Genomic DNA, 22,348 nt, shown 5'->3' with positions numbered 1-22,348 from the left:
TAGGCTTTATAGGGTTAAGCTTTATGCTTTGTATGAAAAGTGCTGTTGAACAAAAACATTTATTACACTATACATTGCTATAACTGCATTTCTCCCCAATATTACAAAAACATAACTGTGCTTGGGTGGTTGGGAAAAAGAAGATATTGATATTTTATTTTGTGTGGTACAGAAGTATTGACCTAGAAACGTAAAGTTTGTCGAGACAATCTATAAGGTTGGTTTGACAAAACCTTGTCTGAAAGTTTAAAGTAGTTTTAAATGCTTGAAGTTCGAACATTTTACAGGTCTTACAATAAAAAAGAAAGAAAGAGAGCACCTTAAAGTAGATTAAAAGGCTTGTGTGAACGTTTTGACCGCTGAAGTTTTGAAATCATGAACATTCAAAAACAGACTCTAAGCTCATTTAAACATTCTGTTAATATAATCTACTTTAAGGGATTTTGGCATACATGATGCATTCACAGGGCTTTTTGATGGGTGAATAATAATGGTAGCCAAGGTGTTGGATCATTGCAAACAGATTTTTCAACAAAATGACCAAATGACCGCTAGTTTTGAGCCCCACACCTTTCAGCCATTCGAAGCTCTCACAATGGAGGGTAAAGTCTTTGAAGGAAATAGGGTGTAGGGATGATCACTTCTGAATGGAACGCATCCCATCATTCAGATGAGTTAAAAAATATATGGCAGTACAAGCCAGAACTGCCTGAACTCTTTGCCAAGTTTCACCAAACCCATATATACATGCTGTAGGAGTCTATGTGTTCAATTCTTTACATGTAAAGTGTTTGAAGTTAAAATATGTCATAATGTATTATTGCCCCTTTAAATATATGCATGTTTACACATTTATTACACATTTTGTTACATTCTTGTTTTTGTATGCATCATTTGCAGTATTTACATGTATTTACACTGAGTTTACATTATGTATAACAAACGTTAAAATGCTACTGTCTCTTTAAGAACAGTGGCTGTTCAGCAAACCTGTTTCGGCTGAGTGGTTTCTTTACTAGGACTGTGCTGTATGTTTGAGTTAATCTGACAGTAAATAACAGAACGGCTATTAAAAGAGACTTAAATCAATGAAAATAGATTGCGTAGATCTCAACTTTGAAAGATAATTGGACCGGGGGGGGGTCCTAAAAGAAAATTGGCCCCGGGACCCTTGCTATTCATATTCCGCCCCTGCACACACCTATCATATTGTGTCTGAACACATGGATTTAAGCACTGGAATCTTATGGATTACTTTTATGCTCCCTTTATGTGGAGTTTGGAGCTTCAAAAATTTGGCACCCATTCACCTGCATTGTGAGGAACTACAAAGCTGAAAACCTTTTAAAAATATTTTAAAATCTGTATTTTGCAGATGAAAGAAAGTCACACATCTGGGATGCCAGGAGGGTGAGTATCATGAGGGGTGAACCATCCCTTTAAGATCACAAAGCAAATTATTTTTTGTTATAAAGGTTGCAAGTTACTCCCAGGTCAATTTTGAAATGAAAAAGCCCCAAGCAATCTCCCAAAATGTGATTTCCATAATCTCGCGATGCATCCCGAGATAAACCGCACGATATTTGCGGCGGATGTTGATGTTTTGATCCGGATTTCTGTCGTGATATCTGCGTTATAGCCAATATTACCGTGTGAGAAACGCGGTCTATCTCGGCGCTTCTCTAGGGAAGCATAGAGGCCGAGGCGGGGAGGCGATGATGGAGGACTTCGACGAGATTTACGAGGAGGAGGAAGAGGAAGAGTTGGACGAGGACAGGGCCGCGGAGGAGCAGCTGCTGAAATACGCTCCGGACCCAGTGGTAGTGCGCGGATCCGGACACGTCACTGTGTAAGACTCCCGGCGGCTCGTATTAAAATATATTTGTTTATATTATCAATCAATCAGTGTGTGAATCAAAGCCTCCAGAAGCTCAGTGCTTCTTTACAGACAGGAGACATGCTGGAGCCGGTGATCTGTATCAGCTGAGTGAATACACAACAGCAAAGATAGTACAACTGGTGTGGTTAATCTCTAAACCTTGTGAGTTTCCTACCTAGGCACCATTTGTTTTTGTTTTTTTTTATTTTTTACTTTAGATGAGCCTACTATGATCCAAAATGCTGTCTAGGTAGGCAGATTACTAGATTTTGAGAGACAGACCTAATCTGACACATTTAATGCGTGAGTGTAAATTAAGTTGACATATATATATATATATATATATATATATATATTAGTAATCATGTGAGAAAATAACTTAGTGCCTTTAGGGACTTTAATGTAGACATATCAGCTCACATGTAAGAAAGTGAGATCAAGAAATCTAAAGTGTTTTTTCTCTCCCCGCAGGTTTGGACTAAGCAATAAATTTGAGTCGGAGTTTCCCTCAGCCCTTACGGGAAAGGTGTGTCATTTTAATGCCTTTCCATCTCTAGGACATGATAATCGTGTTATTGTGTCATCTGTTCACCTTCATATTATACCTGTGATTCCATATCAACCCTGTGGAATACAAAAGGAGTTAGTCCCTATTTAGCAGAATGTCCAGGCTGCTCTTTTCCATACAACAAAAGTGAATAGTAAAGCCCAAAGTAGAGGTCAGCCGACAGTGGATTTTGCTGATACCGATATTTAAGGTGATGGGAAAGGCCGATAACCGATTAATCGGTTATATATAGTTTTTAAAAATAGATTCATAGAATGTCAAAAAAAAATTCTTATTCCTTCTTTACTATGGCAGGCACAGACAAAGAGTCAAAAATGAATAAAGTCCCAGATGCATTTTAATGTTCAACCAAAATCCCACTAATAACTAGAAAAAAATGAATATTTGGTGCTTACCATGGGACTTTTAAGTATAAACAAGCCAGAAATACATTGGGGACTCTTATTTTGAAATTGCTAAATTATGAAAAAACTATTGTCAACTATCGGCATAGATCTTTGCCTATAACGATAGTTCCAAAAAGCAAGTATCGGCACCGATTAATCAGTAAAACCGATATATCGGTCTACCTCTAACCCAAAGTATACTTCGAAGAATGTACAAGACTCCGGACTATTTCTCTTCAGGTGTTTAGACCCATAAAGATGTCTTTAGATTCCTTAAGGCTCAAGTTATACAAATGCAGGTATCTCCAGACCTCCTCACACAAGCACTCTTGACGTGCACATCCACTGTTGTTTTTAACAACTTTTACCTAGATTACATCATTGTCTAGCACATCTTTGTGACAACAGTGGCTCAAATGTGAGTGTTGCCACCTTTTGGACACACTAATTAGCGCAAATAATTCCAGGCACATATGCACTCTGCGCGTTCAAAGACGCACAGTTAGAAAAATTTGGCAGCGCGTGTTCAGTGCTCAAGTACTCCGCTGATGATGAGAATTGCGTCACGTGTCCTGTACGTGGACGTTGAGTGTTTGCGTCTGACTGAAATATACTTTGGGCTTAACTGGGACTGTCCAGCTCCAAAAAAAAAAAAAAAATGCCATAAAAGAACCATAAGAGTAGTCTTGTGAATAATCATACAGGTTTCAAATAACAAGAGGGTGAGTAGATGATGACAATTTTTATGTTAGGGTGAACAATGTCTTTAACACTTTAATGCATACCTCGGGTCTTCAGTGACCTGGGACCTTATTCCAACCACTGTCTCATCCATTTTTTGGAGATATGCCCAGACTTCTTTAGTATTCCTCAACCTTTCTCTTCTGAATAGTGTAACAAAAATAAAAGGCCAAATTGCACACACACACACACACAAAAAAAAAAAAATATATATATATATATATATATATATACACACTATATTGCCAAAAGTATTCGCTCACCCATTCAAATAATTGAATTCAGGTGTTCCAATCACTTCCACGGCCACAGGTGTATAAAATGAAGCACCTAGGCATGCAGACTGCTTCTACAAACATTTGTGAAAGAATGGGCCGCTCTCAGGAGCTCAGTGAATTCCAGCGTGGTACTGTGATAGGATGCCACCTGTGCAACAAGTCCAGTCGTGAAATTTCCTCGCTACTAAATATTCCACAGTCAACTGTCAGTGGTATTATAACAAAGTGGAAGCGATTGGGAATGACAGCAACTCAGCCACGAAGTGGTAGGCCACGTAAAATGACAGAGAGGGGTCAGCGGATGCTGAGGCGCATAGTGCGCGGAGGTCGCCAACTTTCTGCAGAGTCAATCGCTACAGACCTCCAAGTTCATGTGGCCTTCAGATTAGCTCAAGAACAGTGCGTAGAGAGCTTCATGGAATGGGTTTCCATGGCCGAGCAGCTGCATCCAAGCCATACATCACCAAGTGCAATGCAAAGCGTCGGATGCAGTGGTGTAAAGCACGCCACCACTGGACTCTAGAGCAGTGGAGACGCGTTCTCTGGAGTGACGAATCACGCTTCTCCATCTGATGGACGAGTCTAGTTTGGCGGTTGCCAGGAGAACGGTACTTGTCTGACTGCATTGTGCCAACTGTGAAGTTTGGTGGAGGGGGGATTATGGTGTGGGGTTGTTTTTCAGGAGCTGGGCTTGGCCCCTTAATTCCAGTGAAAGGAACTCTGAATGCTTCAGCATACCAAGAGATTTTGGACAATTCCATGCTCCTAACTTTGTGGGAACAGTTTGGGGATGGCCCCTTCCTGTTCCAACATGACTGCGCACCAGTGCACAAAGCAAGGTCCATAAAGACATGGATGAGCGAGTTTGGTGTGGAAGAACTTGACTGGCCTGCACAGAGTCCTGACCTCAACCTGATAGAGCACCTTTGGGATGAATTAGAGCGAAGACTGCGAGCCAGGCCTTCTCGTCCAACATCAGTGTCTGACCTCACAAATGCGCTTCTGGAAGAATGGTCAAAAATTCCCATAAACACACTCCTAAACCTTGTGGAAAGCCTTCCCAGAAGAGTTGAAGCTGTTATAGCTGCAAAGGGTGGGCCGACGTCATATTAAACCCTATGGATTAAGAATGGGATGTCACTTAAGTTCATATGCGTCTAAAGGCAGATGAGCGAATACTTTTGGCAATATAGTGTATATATATATACACACACACACACACACTGGCGGCCAAAAGTTTGGACTAATGTACAGATTTTGCTCTTATGGAAAGAAATTGGTACTTTTATTCACCGAAGTGGCATTCAACTGATCACAATGTATAGTCAGGACATTAATAACGTGAAAAATTACTATTACAATTTGAAAAAAAAAAAATACATTCAGAACTTCTTAAACTACTTCAAAGAGTTCTCATCAAAAAATCCTCCACATGCAGCAATGACAGTTTTGCAGATCCTTGGCATTCTAGCTGTCAGTTTGTCCAGATACTCAGGTGACATTTCACCCCACGCTTCCTGTAGCACTTACCATAGATGTGGCTGTCTTGTTGGGCACTTCTCACACACCTTACAGTCTAGCTGATCCCACAAAAGCTCAATGGGGTTAAGATCCATAACACTTTTCCAATTATCTGTTGTCCAATGTTTGTGTTTCTTTGCCCACTCTAACCCTTTCTTTTTGTTTTTCTGTTTCAAAAGTGGCTTTTTGTTTGCAATTCTTCCCATAAAGCCTGCACCCCTGAGTCTTCTCTTTACTGTTGTACATGAAACTGGTGTTGAGCGGGTAGAATTCAATGCTATCAGCTGAGGACATGTGTGGCGTCTATTTCTCAAACTAGAGACTCTGATGTACTTATCCTCTTGTTTAGTTGTACATCTGGCCTTCCACATCTCTTTCTGTCCTTGTTAGAGCCAGTTGTCCTTTGTCTTTGTAGGCTGTAGTGTACACCTTTGTATGAAATCTTCAGTTTTTTTGGCAATTTCAAGCATTGTATAGCCTTCATTCCTCAAAACAATGATTGACTGACAAGTTTATAGGGAAAGCTGTTTTTTTTTTTTGTTTTTTTTTGTTTCTTTTGCCATTTTTGACCTAATATTGACCTTAAGACATGCCAGTCTATTGCATACTGTGGCAACTCAAAAACAAACACAGACAATGTTAAGCTTCATTTAACAAACCAAATTTCCTTCCAAAACAGCCAAATCTGTACATTATTCCAAACTTTTGCCTGCCATTGTATATACATATGCAACAGGAAGCGTGGGGTGAAATGTCAGTGAGTATCTGGACAAACTGACAACTAGAATGCCAAGGATCTGTAAAGCTGTCATTGCTGTACATGGAGGATATTTTTAATATGTTTTTGAAGTAGTTTAAGAAGTTTTTGAACATTTTTTCAAATTGTAATAGTAATTTTTCACGTTATTAATGTCCTGACTATACATTGTGATCAGTTGAATGCCACTTTGGTGAATGAAAGTACCAATTACTTTCCATAAGAGCAAAATCTGTACATTATTCCAAACTTTTGGCCGCCTGTGTGTTTGGGTGTGTGTATGTATATGTGTATGTGTGTATGTGTATATATATATCATACATACATACAGTACAGTACTGTGCAAAAGCTTTAGGCATTTGTGAAAATGTTGCATAGTGAGGATGTCTTAAAAAATAATGACATAAATACTTTTCATTTATCACTTAATGTCATACAAAGTCCAGTAAACATAAAAAAGCTAAAGCAATATTTGGTGTGACCACCTTTGCCTTTAAAACAGCACCAATTCTCCTAGGTACACCTGGACACAGTTTTGCTTGGTTGTTGGCAGATAAGATGTTCCAAGCTTCTTGGAGAATTCGCCACAGTTCTTCTATCTATTTAGGCTGTCTCAATTACTTCTGTCTCTTTATGTAATCTCAGACTGACACAATGTTCAGTGGGGGGCTTTGTGGGGGCTGTGAAATCTGTTGCAGGGTTCCCTGTTCTTCTATTCTAATATTTTCTATTTGCAAAAGTAATGTTTGGGAGTCTAAAATGTATATTTCCTATTGACACACTAAAGCTGAAGATATAAATAACCATCTTAAGACAAATGCTTTTGTGAAACATTTTATGTGCCTAAGACTTTTGCACAGTACTGTGTATACCACCAAAAGAGTATAAGGTCTTTAAGGTCGTTAAAGATCCAAGATATGTAATAGTGTCGCTTTTTTTTCCCCACTTCCATAAATCAGATTTTCATGATTATTTGTATGATTGAATACTTATAGTATTTCAGTTTACTAACACAGGATATATATTTCTTTGTTTATTACAATACACATGAGTACTATATTCATATAAATGACTACTATATCAGGATGATTTTCTGAATGACAATGGTGAATTATCAGTACATATGCAAATGCATGTACACATGCATATTATACAAGCTGTTTCTTACTCAAGGTGGCGTTGATGTTTCAGTGATTGACATGAAGTACATTTCACACTGCAATTTGATGAAGAAGCAACATGGAAGTAAACTATAGCAAGTGAAACACATGAACAGTATAATTTGGATATTGTAATTTGGGGGTACTACTGAAATTATTGTTGCGTCATCTCTTTGATAAATGAAAAATAAAGCATCAAAATATATCAGAATATTTTCTATTCTAATATTTTCTAATTGTCTTGGAAATGTAAGACTGTCTGGGCATTTTGTTGGTCAGTTTGTGGTAAATGTATGTGCCGGGTCTTTAAAGACCCGAGGTATGTATTCATGTTTGGTGAAACACCTATTTATTTAAGCGTTAATAGGTAATCGATCATTGTACAAATTCAAATAGAAATGTCATGAAGCTTTAATTCAATAAGTTTCATTTATACTCGTATCTGAAAATGCACCTGAACTGCTGCCTACTCTGTTGAGCATTATTTGATGTTTAACCTCATATTAATGAAAGTGATTATAAAGTGTTACCAATAGGTTTACCTGGAAGTGAATGTGTTTTTGATGGTCAGTTCAGTTGTTTGATTTGCAACTCTTTGACTCTTTCATTGTTTCTCAATTGCTAAACTCAGAGATTCTAACATATGCCTACCTCATTCATGTCTAGGTAGCGCCAGAGGAGTTCAAAGCCAGCATAAACCGTGTGAACAGCTGTCTGAGGAAGGCTCTACCGGTGAATGTGCGCTGGCTGCTTTGTGGCTGTCTGTGCTGTTGCTGTACTCTGGGCTTTAGTCTGTGGCCGGTCATCTGTCTTAGCAAAAGGGTGAGTTTGTGAGAAGTTCATATTCACTTAACCTTTAAAAGGTTTTTGTATCCTGGGGGATACAAACATTTAAGAGGCTGGGGAGAGAAGCAATGGGTGAGTCTGTCAAATATTTGTGAAAATATTTAAAAGGGGGTTCTACAAATACTGAGGACATGCGACTTTGTGTATGAAGTCTGACATCAATTCACAATCTTTATCTAAAAGGAAAAAAAGCAGCAATTTTAAGAAGACAGCTGACCTCAAAGCAAATGCTCCTATCTTTTAAATATTATTTTCATGATGTCTAAAAGCTATAAAATTAAATAAAAGCATTATTTTTGAAAAACAAAAAAACAAACATGGAAATGGATTACGTAGGCCCTAATGTGTTGGAAAATAGCAATGAATCAGAGGTACCTGTGTATTCTTCCCCTTTTTAGGGTTAAAGGAATGTTCAGCGTTCAGTACAAGTCAAGCTTTATCAACAGCATCAGAGACATGCTGTTGATTACCACAGAAATGGATTTAGACGTGTTCCTCAGTTTGTAAAAACTAACAACATGTACAGTAATGGCCTGTTGGAAGTGGGTTAGGATGGAAGTCTAAGGGACAAGAATTGCACTGTAACAAAATGTTAAAATCAAAATGTTATCCAGAAGACTTAAACATTATGCATGTTAAAATGACACTCGATAAAATGATTACTAACCTGGTCTGTGAACATTTCCAATCTTTCAAATTCCTTTTATGACAATGTTAAGATTTAAGTTTTGCATGATACAAGTTCATATAACAGAAAGAAACTTGATGTAACTATTCGCAGTTTTGTTAATATGGAGTAGAGCTGCGCAATTAATCACAGTCCCTATCAAATTGCGATATGAGCATGTGCAATTTCTAAGCCGCAGCAAGCTGTAATTTTATTTATTTTTTACTCCGAATTCTATAATTCGAAAGTCTGATTGGTGCACATCTTTTGCACACTGACGAGATCTCGCTAATCAGAATGCATTGCGCAAAAGACGTACCGGTAAGAGAACAAAACAGAAATCGGGAAGGTGAATAAAGGAGAAAAACAAAAAGGCATAAAGAAATATCTGACGCTATCATCTATTAAAAAAAGTGATATTACTTTATTGTCCTTATATGGAGCAAACGCCACATCCTGGAATCAATAGGTAATGCATAACCTAAAATTAATCTGCTTAGAAAAGTAGTCCCACCTCAAAAAGATAAAGTAATTTACACAATTTCCCAGCTCAAATAATAAATGTTTGTTCAGACAAATTATTTAAAATGCTTTACCAAACATACAGGTGCATCTCAATAAATTAGAATGTCGTGGAAAAGTTCATTTATTTCAGTAATTCAACTCAAATTGTGAAACCCGTGTATTAAATAAATTCAGTGCACACAGACTGAAGCACACCAACACCATGGTCATTTATCCAACTTTTGGTGCTTTTGGCAGTGTGGGCAGGTGCCAAATCCTGCTGGAAAATGAAATCAGCATCTTTCAGCAGAAGGAAGCGTGAAGTGCTCCAAAATTTCTTGGTAAACGGGTGCAGTGACTTTGGTTTTCAAAAAACACAATGGACCAACACCAGCAGATGACATTGCACCCCAAATCATCACAGACTGTGGAAACTTAACACTGGACTTCAAGCAACTTGGGCTATGAGCTTCTCCACCCTTCCTCCAGACTCTAGGACCTTGGTTTCCAAATGAAATACAAAACTTGCTCTCATCTGAAAAGAGGACTTTGGACCACTGGGCAACAGTCCAGTTCTTCTTCTCCTTAGCCCAGGTAAGACGCCTCTGACGTTGTCTGTGGTTCAGGAGTGGCTTAACGAGGTATACGACAACTGTAGCCAAATTCCTTGACATGTCTGTGTGTGGTGGCTCTTGATGCTTTGACCCCAGCCTCAGTCCATTCCTTGTGAAGTTCACCCAAATTCTTGAATCGATTTTGCTTGACAATCCTCATAAGGCTGCGGTTCTCTCGGTTGGTTGTGCATCTTTTTCTTCCACACTTTTTCCTTCCACTCAACTTTCTGTTAACATGCTTGGATACAGCACTCTGTGAACAGCCAGCTTCTTTGGAAATGAATGTTTGTGGCTTACCCTCCTTGTGAAGGGTGTCAATGATTGTCTTCTGGACAACTGTCAGATCAGCAGTCTTTCCCATGATTGTGTAGCCTAGTGAACCAAACTGAGAGACCATTTTGAAGGCTCAGGAAACCTTTGCGGGTGTTTTGAGTTGATTAGCTGATTGGCATGTCACCATATTCTAATTTTTTGAGATAGTGAATTGGTGGGTTTTTGTTAAATGTGAGCCAAAATCATCACAATTAAAAGAACCAGAGACTTAAACTACTTCAGTCTGTGTGCACTGAATTTATTTAATACACGAGTTTCACAATTTGAGTTGAATTACTGAAATAAATGAACTTTTCCACGACATTCTAATTTATTGAGATGCACCTGTACAAGCTTCACATTGCTTGTTTTAATCTTCTGGAATGCCTTGCCACTTAGACTTCCATTGTCAGTGCATTACAGTAGGTTAAACAAATTTTTTTTAAAAATAGGATGAGTTGAAATTATAACGTATCTGTGGTATTCACGCTTATCTTGTATTCAACCGTTATGGTAACACTTTACAATAAGGTTCTATTTGTTTACATTAGTAAATGCATTAGGTACCATGAACTAAAAAAACTAAAAAAATATAGGTGTGTTTTTTTTTTCCCAGCACTTATTTATTCTGGTTAATGTTGATTTGTAAAAATGTGATTGTCCATTGTTTAGTCATGTTAGTTCCTAATGCATAAACTAATGTTAACACACAACATTTTGAAACTACTCTTAACCAAGATAAATAATTGTAATAATAATGTATATTAGATTGTAAAGTGTTACCAACATTTCTATAACAACCTTTTCTCCAGTAAGAGCAGATCAGTGTAGTTTACAAATAAAAGCACATTAATCATTAATAACAGGCGTTCTTGAAGAATTATATTAATTATGTGATTTCTAAATGTATCTCTTTGACATGTAGACACGCAGGTCCTTAGAGAAATTATTGGAGTGGGAAAACAGCAGATTGTATCACAAGGTATGTACATAGTCGTATCGTTCTTGGGTGCTATTTGTCTTTGCATACATAGCTGATTTTACTTCCTTCTCGTGTCTGTTCCTTTCATTTAGCTGTGTTTGCATTGGAGGCTAAGCAAAAGGAAGTGTGAAACCAACAACATGATGGAATATGTAAGCCAACTACTAACACACACACAAACTTGTTTTTATATCATTGTAGGGATTCTCCATAGACTTGCATGCATTTTATGGATTTTATACACTTTAACCGAACCCTCACAGAAACCTTTTTGCATTTTTACATTTTCAAAAAAACATAATTTAGTATGTTTAATAAGCCATTTCCCTCGTGGGGACCGCTGGCTGGGCCCTACAGTGTAGGTAATCTCAGGTTTTACTATCCTTGTGGGGACATTTGGTCCTCAAAATGTAAGATAAACATGTGTACAGACACACACACACACACACACACACATGCACAGCCAAAGCTAGTTGGGCAGTAACATAGTTCATAGTTTCAAATAGACTAAATGTGACTTATAAGTTGAAGTGTGTAATTTCTGCACCACTAAAGGCATTAAACAAATTTGCAAAAGTAATTGTTGTTTTCATAGAGAAACCCACAAAGGCCATATTATAAGTTGTGATCTTAAAGTCAACATGACATCAATATTGACCGTTTTTACTTTCTTAACACGTGTTTAGTCTTATTGTGAATGATTCATCGATACTCATTATTCCAGAAGAAAAAAAGTCATCAAAATTTTAAAAACTTGCTCCACCTCTGAAACGACTTTCCTTTTTGGCTGACATCACCAGGACCTCCAGTGTATTAAAACAAGTCCCGGTTTTACTGCATTACAGAGAAGTATAATGGCCGTGTCTTGTTGATTTTACAAAAACAAGAGAATACTAATAATTGCATCCATATGTTTGAAAACAATTATTATTTTTGCAATTACTTTTGTTTTTGATATGGGTTGCCACGATACCAGAATTTCAGTCTGTACCAATACTGGTAAAATTTTACAATTCACGATACCACAGCAAGAACAGGTAATATGCTAATGCACATACTATATTAGCCTATTTAAAAGTTCAGTATTAATGTAAAAAAGAATAAATTTTCAGGTATGTAAACATTGCTTCAAGTTTTTTTTTTTTTTTTTTTTTGTATGTTATTACACGTTATAACAAAAAAAAAAAAAAGTACTAAGTAAAAAGTAAACTAAGAACAGTTATAAGAAAATCAAATAAAACAATTAAGAACATTTGCTTTCTTTTTAATATAGGGGTGTTTTTATTTATTTTTTAATTGGTGTTTTTATTAAATAGGCTATTAACAACATAGTAGACAGCCACCGCAAGGTCTAATGCTCAGATCTGAAATTTTGACTCCTGATTGTTTTTCTTCCACCTGATTCCAATACCGCGGGCAGCTGCATTACCGAATTTCCCACGGGGTGCGAGCACTCTTCATCTGAGCACCGCCTCTGACATGACAATCAGCAGCACTTTTTTTTTTCCATTTTCCTCCCAATTTGGAATGCCCAATTCCCAATGTGCTTTTAAGTCGCGTAGTGATTCGCCTCAATCCGGGTGGCGGAGGACGAATCTCAATTGCCTCCGCGTCTGAGACCGTCAACCCACGCATCTTATCACGTGGATTGTTGAGCATGTTGCCACAGAGACATAGCGCGTGTGGAGGCTTCACGCCATCCACCGCGGCATCCAGGCTCAACTCACCATGCGCCCCACCGAGAACGAACCACATTAAAGCGACCACGAGGAGGTTACCCCATGTGACTCTACCCTCCCTAGCAACCGGGCCAATTTGGTTGCTTAGGAGACCTGGCTGGAGTCACTCAGCACGCCCTGGGATTCAACCTAGCGAACTCCAGGGGTGGTAGCCAGCGTCTTTTACCACTGAGCTACCCAGGCCAATCGAGCACGAGCTCAAACAAGCGTGTGAGCATTTGAAAGCAGTCATATCACGGGTACCAAATTGAGTTAGTACTTGGTACTACTAGTACTGCAGAAACACCGGTATCGTTAAATCTTTTATTTTAGTATCAACTTGGTCCCTAGTTTCTGATAGTGGCTCTAGAAATTACACACTTCAGCAACTTCTCACAATTTCTCTCTCCCATGTAAAGGTCATCCTAATAGAGTTTCTACCCAAGATTCCCATCTTCAGGCCGGATTAGCAGCGGCGGGCCAGAGCGCAAGCCTCCGGCGTGGTCTTCCTGAGGTGCCTTTCTCCGGTACTGTCATGGTTTTATTACGTGGCCTCGTCCCCTTCCCTTTACGCACTGAGCAAGAGACTCACTTCACATCTAAGGGCCACTAACAGCACTTCTCACTGAGAAAGCACTGTTTACAACCCACACACATTTGCACAGACTAGCGCACATGTCTGTGCTCTTCTGGTTTCGTGCATGCATGAATACACACAGAGGGACCTTTACTGTCACATGATTACACAACACCTGTGAGGAGGCCATGGAAAGAAAGCTCCAATCTGGAGCGTCTACTCTTAATCACACAATCTGCACAGGAGCTCAGTGACGTCCTGTTGCCAACAACCTCCTCAATCACTGTAGAATGGACCAGGACAACCTGAGGAAGGGGCATCTGTGTGGAATAATCTGTAGAATTAAACACTGTTGCTGTATTGGTTAAAAGATGGATTTTTTTTTTTTTTTTACGTATAAGGAACGGTTGAGGTCAACCCAGGATCAGATAGCTGAGAGCCAAAAGGACACGATCACTGCACAATGCTTAGTTGTCCCATCTCTCCTTCTCAGAAATGATCATATTCAAAGACAGTCAAACATTGACTATGCCACGCACCGACTGGATTCCGATGGGACTTTAGCGAGTCTAGTTCAACTCACGGACCTGATTCGGTCCATGTGCACCAATGGGCAGTGATGCAGCACAGAATTCATTTTGCTGTTCTCTTTTTCTTTTCTTTTTTTTTAAACCTTTTGTTTACTTGCTCAGTTTTAAAAGATGAGCAGCAAATGTTTGTCTCTTGATTTGTGTGCGTGGGTGATCGTTTCTGTCTGTCCCTATGACGTGTTGTTTGTCATTTGCTCAAATGTAAGACCAATAAAAATTTCTAAATCGGTTCAGTCATGTTGAAAACGTTAAAAAAGGCATTATATCGTCAATTATTGTGGGACAAGCTGAAAAATTATTTCTGTTGCCATTTTTTAAATGTACACCCACATTTGTCGGAGCTTCACCAGGGCAGAAAGACGCATCTTAGTGTTTTTTTTTTTCCATCTGTGTTTTAATCCTGGGTATAATCCTAGTTAAGAATATTTTTTGTGAAGACTGTTTAGGCTGAGCAAGTCTGTGTTGCCTATGCAGGCCTTTTCTCTTAGTGAACTATACTTGTGTAAATGTATCCAAATGTTGGTTTATAACTCAGTAATGTCCCGTTACTCTTAAGACATTTGGTCCTATTAGATCTTAAAAACACAAAGTACGAAGTGTGCGTGCTTCTATCACTGAAATTACGAAGCCCTTCTATTTCTTGTTTGATGTCACCCCAAATCCCGGGGACATCATCTTTATTTTTCAAACATTATTTCTGTGTATCTATGTACAATGTGTGTACAGAAATAAAATATGCACAACTTGACTTTTATGGCATGTCATTCTTAGGTAATTTAGCCAAAGTAAAGTCTTTAATAGTCAGATTAGATTCAATGCACAATTAGTGAACTAATGCATGTTTTTAAAATCTCAACATCCACTTTGTTTAACCATACAGTTGAACAGGTGAATTCAATATTTTTGTAAATCAAACTTAAACAACAGTTGCATCTTTAACTCATGATCCTTATGTCAATGACAGGATGTCTCTCAGACACACAGTTATCTGTATTTTTAAAAACATCAGTTTCAACAGCACAAACAGAACATTTTTAGACAGATGAAAGTGCAGTCAGTGATTCTAGACAAGGGCAGTTTATCAGGGTACCTCTCACTCCTCCCATGTGTCTCCATATATATTCTTCTTCCCTGTTTACCAAAGAAAGAAATGTATTTATGGCACCCTCTTTTAATATTATTATCAGGGAAATTATATTCTGAACCATTGAATTTACTCCTTGATATTGTCATTTCATTGACAGACATGAAAAGTGAATTAACAAGTGAGTTTTGTAAGATTGTTTTTAAAGGTCTTACCTCTATTTGTTGGGGCGATCACAGTTTGCGGCTTCAGCTGTGTGTCTGCTTTTGGAGTCTTTGTGACTTCATAGTTTTCCCCGTTCTTACTCTGCGGTTCTTCGTACAGCAAGGGCTTCTTCTGTGCGTCCTCCTCAATGTAAGATGGTTCTGCTGGATTTAAAAGTATAGTTCACCCAAAAATGAAAACCCTCTCGTTTACTCACCCTCGTGCTGTCCCAAATGTGTATGACTGACTTTCTTCTGCAGAACACAAATTATGGTTTTTAGAAGAATATTTCCGCTCTATAGGTCCAAAAGATGCAAGTGGACGGGTGCAAAATGTTTACGCTCCAAAAAGCACATAAAGCCATCATAAAAGTAATCCATACAACTTCAGTGTTTTAATCCATGTCTTCAGAAGTGATATTATTGGTGTGGTTGAGAAACGGATCAATATTTAAGTCCTCTTTTGCTAGAAATTCTTCTCCCTAGGGGGCAGTATGCATGAAGACTGTGAATCACCAAAAACACAAGAAAAAGAATGTGAAAAGTGATCTGTTTCTCACCCACACTCAAAATTTTGGCACCCATTCACTTGCATTGTATGGACTAAAAGAGCTGAGAAATTCTTCTAAAAATCTTTATTTGAGTTCAGCAGATGAAAGAAAGTCATACACATCTGGGATGGCATACGGGTGAGTAAATGATGAGAGAATTTTTGGGTGAACTATCCCTTTAAGTAGTTTTTAATACCAATGTATAGTTCAAGAAAAGCTTTGTTCAGTTCGTATTCATAGTTTTGCTGTATGTTCCTCCCTTTCTCTATATTTATATAAAACCTATGAAAGTGCAAATACTGATACATTTGTGTAGACACATGTTTAGACATGATAGCCAACAAGAATCAATATCCCGCACTGGGTTATATGATATGTAGCCATACGATGTAGCAAGCCCTTTATGTAAACAGATAAAGGCGTTTAGTTACCTAGAAGCTGGGTGTCATACTGGGATGGTGAGGCTATGGGGTCACCGTAAGTGAAATCTCTGGTTAAAGAGAATGATTGAGCTTTCTGATCATCAAGCTGAAAGGCCGGCTCAAAATCAGCTTTATTTGGATCACTCAACTCAGACTTCTCGTGGGTAAACCTGAGAGAATAGAAACCAGAGGCAGAAATGAACTTTTCCCATTAAAGGAATAGTTCACCCAAAAATTAAAATTCTCTCATCAGTTACTCACCCTCATGCCATCCCAGATACGAATGAATTTCTTTCTTCTGCTGAACACAAATGAAGATTTTTAAAAGAATATTTTACCTCTGTTGGCCCTCACAATGCAAGTGAATGGTGACCAGAACTCTGAAGGTCCAGTTACATTCAGGCATAAAAGTAAACAAGTCCTTTTTTTTTTTTTTTTTTTTTTTACTATAAATCTCCACATCAACTCCAGCTAGTAGGTGGCTGAATGTGAAAGTGAAAGTGAAGATTTACAGTTAAAAAAGGACTTAAATATTGATCTGTTTCTCACCTACACCTATCATATCACTTTAGAAGATATGGATTTAACCACTGGAGTCTAATTGATTACTTTTATACTGCCTTTTGAGCCTTCAAAGTTCTGATCACAATTCACTTGAACTGAATGGACCAACAGCTGAAAAATTATTTTAAAAATCTTAATTGTTTTTTACAGAAGAAATTTATACACATCTGGGATATCATAAGGGTGTGTAAATTATGAGGGAATTTTCATTTTTGGGTGAACTATCCCTTTAAAGGGTATATAAAATATACACTAAAAAATATGTTAGCCTTTTTTTAAGATTTACAATTTTAATTTCATAATACTCCATCAAATTCTGCAATGTTTAAAAAAATTACATTTATAAAACTTTATATATTTTTAAATAATTGTATATTATTAAAGATTACTCAATTCAATTTGGAATGATGGAATTTTGTTATAAAACTAAAATGCATTAAAAAAAATTGAGTATACAATGTCATCTTTTTGTGTGAAAATGTATTAAATGTACTTGATTTTTATTATAACATTAAATTATCAAATTTCAACATAAGACTTGAGAATTTATTTCCTCTAACCCATACATTTAATCAACATCAACATATATATATATATATATATATATATATATATATATATATATATATATAAAATAACGTATGTTGTATGCTTAAATAAAAAGAAAAAAAATAAATCATTATGGGGCCAATTTTTACCACCATATTTTAAATTTTGCATGCATCATTTTTACTTTCAGTGGCATTTTTGCCCAGAGCCCCTTTTAATTTCTAACCCTGATAGAAATGAGAATAGAAATATGAAAATGTGGGCCAAATCACATTTAGTGTTTAGGTGTTTTCACATAAAAAATAAAATAAAATGCATTTTGGTATAGCGGTAGGGCACCATTTTGATTCTTTTAATGAAGTTACAGTATTAGAAATCAAATTATTTTTTTTATGAAGCAGATCATGGGCCCAAATATTCTAGGTCACAAATATAAAAAAACAGAGTAGCATTAGGCATCTGTTCTACTAAGGTAAGAATAAAAAAAACTTATCTTGGTCAAACCTTTTTCAAGGTTATAACAGTTCATCACAAAAGTACCATTGGCTAAACCTATACAAACATCAGTCATTTATAAGTCGGTTGTGCCTGTTTGTGCCTTTGTGTGTTGTGCTCACATTGGTGGTTGGTGGCGCTGTCTCTCTCTCAGCACCTCCCCCAATGGAGAATTCTCCAGGCTCTTAAACTTCTCCTGACACGTCTTCATATATGACATCTTCCCTCCGAGGTACCCACAGACACCAGCAACTAACACACACATGCATATATATTTAGTGTTCAGTCAAACAATAAACAATCACACATTTACAGTACTATAAGTATTACTCACAGCCTACTTTGGGCAGAGAGCCGAATCTACCAGAGGCTGTAAGTGCACCTAAAAAAATATAACAAAACATTTAGATTATGACTTTTTCATTTTATATAATCTTGAATAGATAAATAACAGAACATCATTGAGATTATTCAGCATTTAACAACCAAACTTCATACAGGGACCCCAAAAAGTATTTGGAAAATGAAGCCACACTTAAAAAATATTTTCAATTGTATTGCATTAGATAATAAATTAATCTGCAAAACAATTATGCTCGATCAACTGTCAGAACTAACTTCACTTATATTAGCTGTGTTTTGCAATTTCTTCCTTAGTACATCACATTGGATGTGCTTGGAATAGCATACTATTATATAACTCTATAATTTCTGGAGAATATAGTATGTATATTTTTGCATATTTTGCAAGTTTTCTGTATGCATGAAATATGAGCCATAATGTTTGCCAAAATGTGCTGTATACTACAGAGCACAACATACAATACTGTATCCCACAATGCAATGATATGTGTGGGTGAGAAACAGATCAATATTTAAGTCCCTTTTTTCAATAAATTCTCCTCCATGCCCAGTAGGTGGCGATATGCATAAAAGAATGCGAATCACCAAAAACACAAGAAGAATGTGAAAGTGGGGATTTATAGTAAAAAAGGGCTTAAATATTGATCTGTTTCTCACCCAGAACTTATCATATTGCTTCTGAAGTTATGGATTAAAACCCTGGAGTCGTTTGGATTACATTTATGCTGTCTTTATGAGCGTTGTAATTTATTTTGGGTCAAAAATCAGTTTTGGGGAAGTTACTCTAAAAAAGTAATTAATTATTAACTACTAATTACATCTTCTACAGTGTAATTAGATTACTGTACTAATTACTCTGTCTGAAAAGTAATTGCATTACTTATTACTAATTATAAAACCCTTATCAACCTCGACCAGATGAAAAATACAAGGATAGACGTGAAACTGTAATTTTAATACTTTCATATAAAATCAAATAAATTATTCATGAACTGGCCAAATAATTTAAGGGGGCTGCATTAAATTAGAAAACGTAAATTTTAACATTAGACATTAAATTTCGATTTTAAATTCACTATTGTTTTATACAGAATTGTTCTATAGTTTATAAAGTATTTAACACAATTACATCAGAAATAATTGTAATTAAATTATTGAAAAATTAAGAGTAATCCCTTACTTTTTCAATGAAAAGGTAATTTAATTACAGTAATTAATTACTTAGTAATGCATTACACCCAACACTGATACCCATTCACTTGCATAGTATGGACCAACGGAGCTGAGATATTCTTCTAAAAATCTTCCTTTGTGTTCAGCGGAAGAAAGAAAGTCATACATATCTTGGATGGCATGAGGGTGAGTAAATTATTCCTTAAACTGGCCATATACTTTTTGGAACCACTGTATGTTATAAACGTAAGAGTATGCATGCATCTATCTGTATAAAACGGTTTTCAAAAACAAAAAAACTCACCTCTAGATATAAGAAACTGAGTGAGAGCCATGCCAATGACAGATATAGGGACAGCTGTATTTGTGTAAAGATAGATAAACTTCATTCATGACAGCAATAAAACCACAAGTGTAGTAACAAAAATTGTATGTCCACTTACATCTGTACCAGAAGCTTTCCTGATTGCACTCTCTGAACACCCTCTTCTCCTCCTCTGTGGGGATGTAGTCAATTCCAATGGGACCCTACACACACACATTATAAGTAATGAATGATTACCATACAAGTACCACGGTAATTACATGGTAATCAAAAGTACTTCAGAGAATACCATGGTGCATGTCCCAAAAGCCATGGGATTATTTCCAAACACATGGTATTATTGCCATGGTAATGTTTTGTTAGTGTATAAAGCTAAGACAAATCAGATCTAACATTCAGTCAAATAAACGGGTCTCTTTATAATGACATGTTATAGTGGACACCAACAGTAATCAGGATTAGAATTGTCTAACCTAGCTGGCAACATCATGCAATCCTTTCTGATTTATTAGGCGCTGTTCGTTACCAAACACACCAATGATGCTTGTCCTGGCTGTTCCGGTTTCGTGAAACCCTCTGGTGACTGACGAGACATTGTGCATCCGATATATCTGGTATCTTTAGCTGCAGCAATAGGTTACTGCTTTTCCTCCAGACACCCTAACAAATGTCAAATACACCAGAACAGTCTTCTTCGACCGTGTTTATGGTGATCTGCTGCTCTTCACTGCCGCCCTCAGGTGTAATATAGAATAGCAATAGAAGACCCGACATTACCTCTGCTTGTTGTTCTGAAGTTGGTGGTCGCTGGTTTAGACCCATGACTTAAATTACCCTACTCTTTAAAACCTGTGCTATATGTTTACAACATATACTATATATATATATGTAACATTTTTAAAAGTGTAAAGTGTGAAAGTGAGTTCGTACATGATTAAAAATTTTAGTCTCTCGTATGCCACCGTTTTATTACTCAGTATAGGAGAACTACTGCGTCAGCCTGATTAGGGGACAGGCCACGCATATTTCCCATGGAGCTTCGGGGGTGCGCGCACTATCGCTTATTCAACGTGGGTTGTCATATCAAAGCACAGAATATTTATTGGTTTTATATTTCAATTCTACATGCCAATGTAACCTGTGTTACAGAAAAAGCATACATTTGTTTCTAGAGACACATGGTATTTATAGTACCCAAACTTACTCTTAGTCCTAATGACAGTGATTTTCAATTTTATGAAACTGGATCACATATTTTTATCCATTATATATAGCCACTAAATACTCATACAATTAAAAGAAACACTACGCATAGGCTATACCTTGATCCAAAAATTTTGTTAAACAAACTTTACCAAATCGTCCAAAAATATCATTTGGAATCTTTGATATGTAAATGAGCTATTACATGAAGCCTATATAAAATGAATAATTAATTTACAGAATGAATGACTTTTGGCAAACTAAACACTAATGCTTTTATGTTCACACTATCACTTGTATAATTTAAGAGGAAGAACAAAAAACACGTGTTTGTAGTATTTTAAATAAACTTCAAAATTAAAATAAAATAAAAAAATAGACGGTTTGTTACATCGTCATGGCAACCAGGTAACGACTCAATCCATGGTGGCATCTCAAAAGCACTCACCTACACTGTTAAAAATGTTCTCGTAAAAAAACAGTAAAGAACTGGCAACAGGGTTGCCAGCAAGTTACTGTAAAATTAACAGTATCTTGCTGTAGCTGAAATTTACAGTTTGCTACTGTTTTTGCAAATACAGCATAAAGCTGTTATTTTACTACCTTAACAGTAAAATACTGACAAAAGGATTAGCAGTTAATTACTGTTTATTTGCACTTTTTCACAAGAGGTATATTTGCAGGATTTTACTGTAAACTACAGTAAAAATACACTACATGCTACTGTAAAAGCTATTGAGTAATGGACTGCTAGCAAAAAGGACTGCAATGTGTTTACTTTTTTTCTAAACCTTGTGATTTAATAAATTATTCCTTAGTCTTGCAATAAAAAAAATACCATGTTTTAATAGTGTATAAATGTAGCCTTTGAAATAGTGACTTAAACTTTTGAGACAAATAATACAACTTCAAAGTGTCTTTTCAAAACGTCTCTCTTTATTTGCAAAACCCCATGCTTGCAAAACATCTGTACAAAATTATAAGGCAACTGGTAAAACAAAGCCCAAAGCTGATTTGGGTAAATAAACTTACATTATAACAAATAATAACAAATCTCTGTCTGTCCAAACACTGAACTCTGGACACAAACACTCAGTAAATAACTGAGAAAGTGGCGGAATGAATGACTAAAACAGTGTGTGTGAGTGTCTGAGAAAGTGTTTAGTGTGTGTGTGTGTGTGTGTGTGTGTGTGTGTGTGTGTGTGTGTGTGAGTGTCTGAGAAAGTGTTTATGTGAGTTTGTGTGTGTGTGTGTGTGTGAGTGTCTGAGAAAGTGTTTGTGTGAGTTTGTGTGTGTGTGCATGTGTTTGTGTGTGA

General features: G+C 36.8%; 2 protein-coding genes across 3 annotated transcripts; one reads left to right on the top strand and one right to left on the bottom strand.

The window, feature by feature from the left end:
• The first annotated feature begins 1,573 nt into the window (after positions 1–1,573).
• Positions 1,574–14,848, top strand: LOC127445298 (cysteine-rich hydrophobic domain-containing protein 2). The gene is made up of 6 exons (XM_051705278.1): positions 1,574–1,849; positions 2,351–2,405; positions 7,957–8,112; positions 11,159–11,215; positions 11,308–11,367; positions 13,353–14,848. The coding sequence occupies exons 1-6, from the start codon at positions 1,716–1,718 to the stop codon at positions 13,401–13,403; spliced, it is 513 nt and encodes a 170-aa protein (XP_051561238.1). The 5' UTR covers positions 1,574–1,715; the 3' UTR covers positions 13,404–14,848.
• Positions 14,473–20,522, bottom strand: LOC127445295 (OCIA domain-containing protein 1-like). Of its 2 annotated transcripts, none has more exons than XM_051705274.1 (8): positions 20,365–20,522; positions 19,948–20,032; positions 19,809–19,862; positions 18,303–18,350; positions 18,091–18,220; positions 16,370–16,530; positions 15,400–15,552; positions 14,473–15,231 (listed from the first exon to the last, which is right to left on the bottom strand). In XM_051705274.1, exons 1-8 carry the CDS (start codon positions 20,422–20,424, stop codon positions 15,194–15,196), a joined length of 729 nt encoding a protein of 242 aa, XP_051561234.1. In that variant the 5' UTR covers positions 20,425–20,522; the 3' UTR covers positions 14,473–15,193. The 2 variants fall into 2 exon arrangements, with proteins under 2 accessions (XP_051561234.1, XP_051561235.1); XM_051705275.1 differs by having other exon boundaries at positions 15,400–15,549.
• Between the last annotated feature and the right edge of the window lie 1,826 nt (positions 20,523–22,348).

This window comes from Myxocyprinus asiaticus, chromosome 8 (assembly GCF_019703515.2).
Source record: "Myxocyprinus asiaticus isolate MX2 ecotype Aquarium Trade chromosome 8, UBuf_Myxa_2, whole genome shotgun sequence".
Taxonomy (NCBI): domain Eukaryota; kingdom Metazoa; phylum Chordata; class Actinopteri; order Cypriniformes; family Catostomidae; genus Myxocyprinus; species Myxocyprinus asiaticus.
The sequence above is the reverse complement of the archived record's forward strand: the minus strand, read 5'-3'. Positions and strand labels throughout refer to the sequence as shown.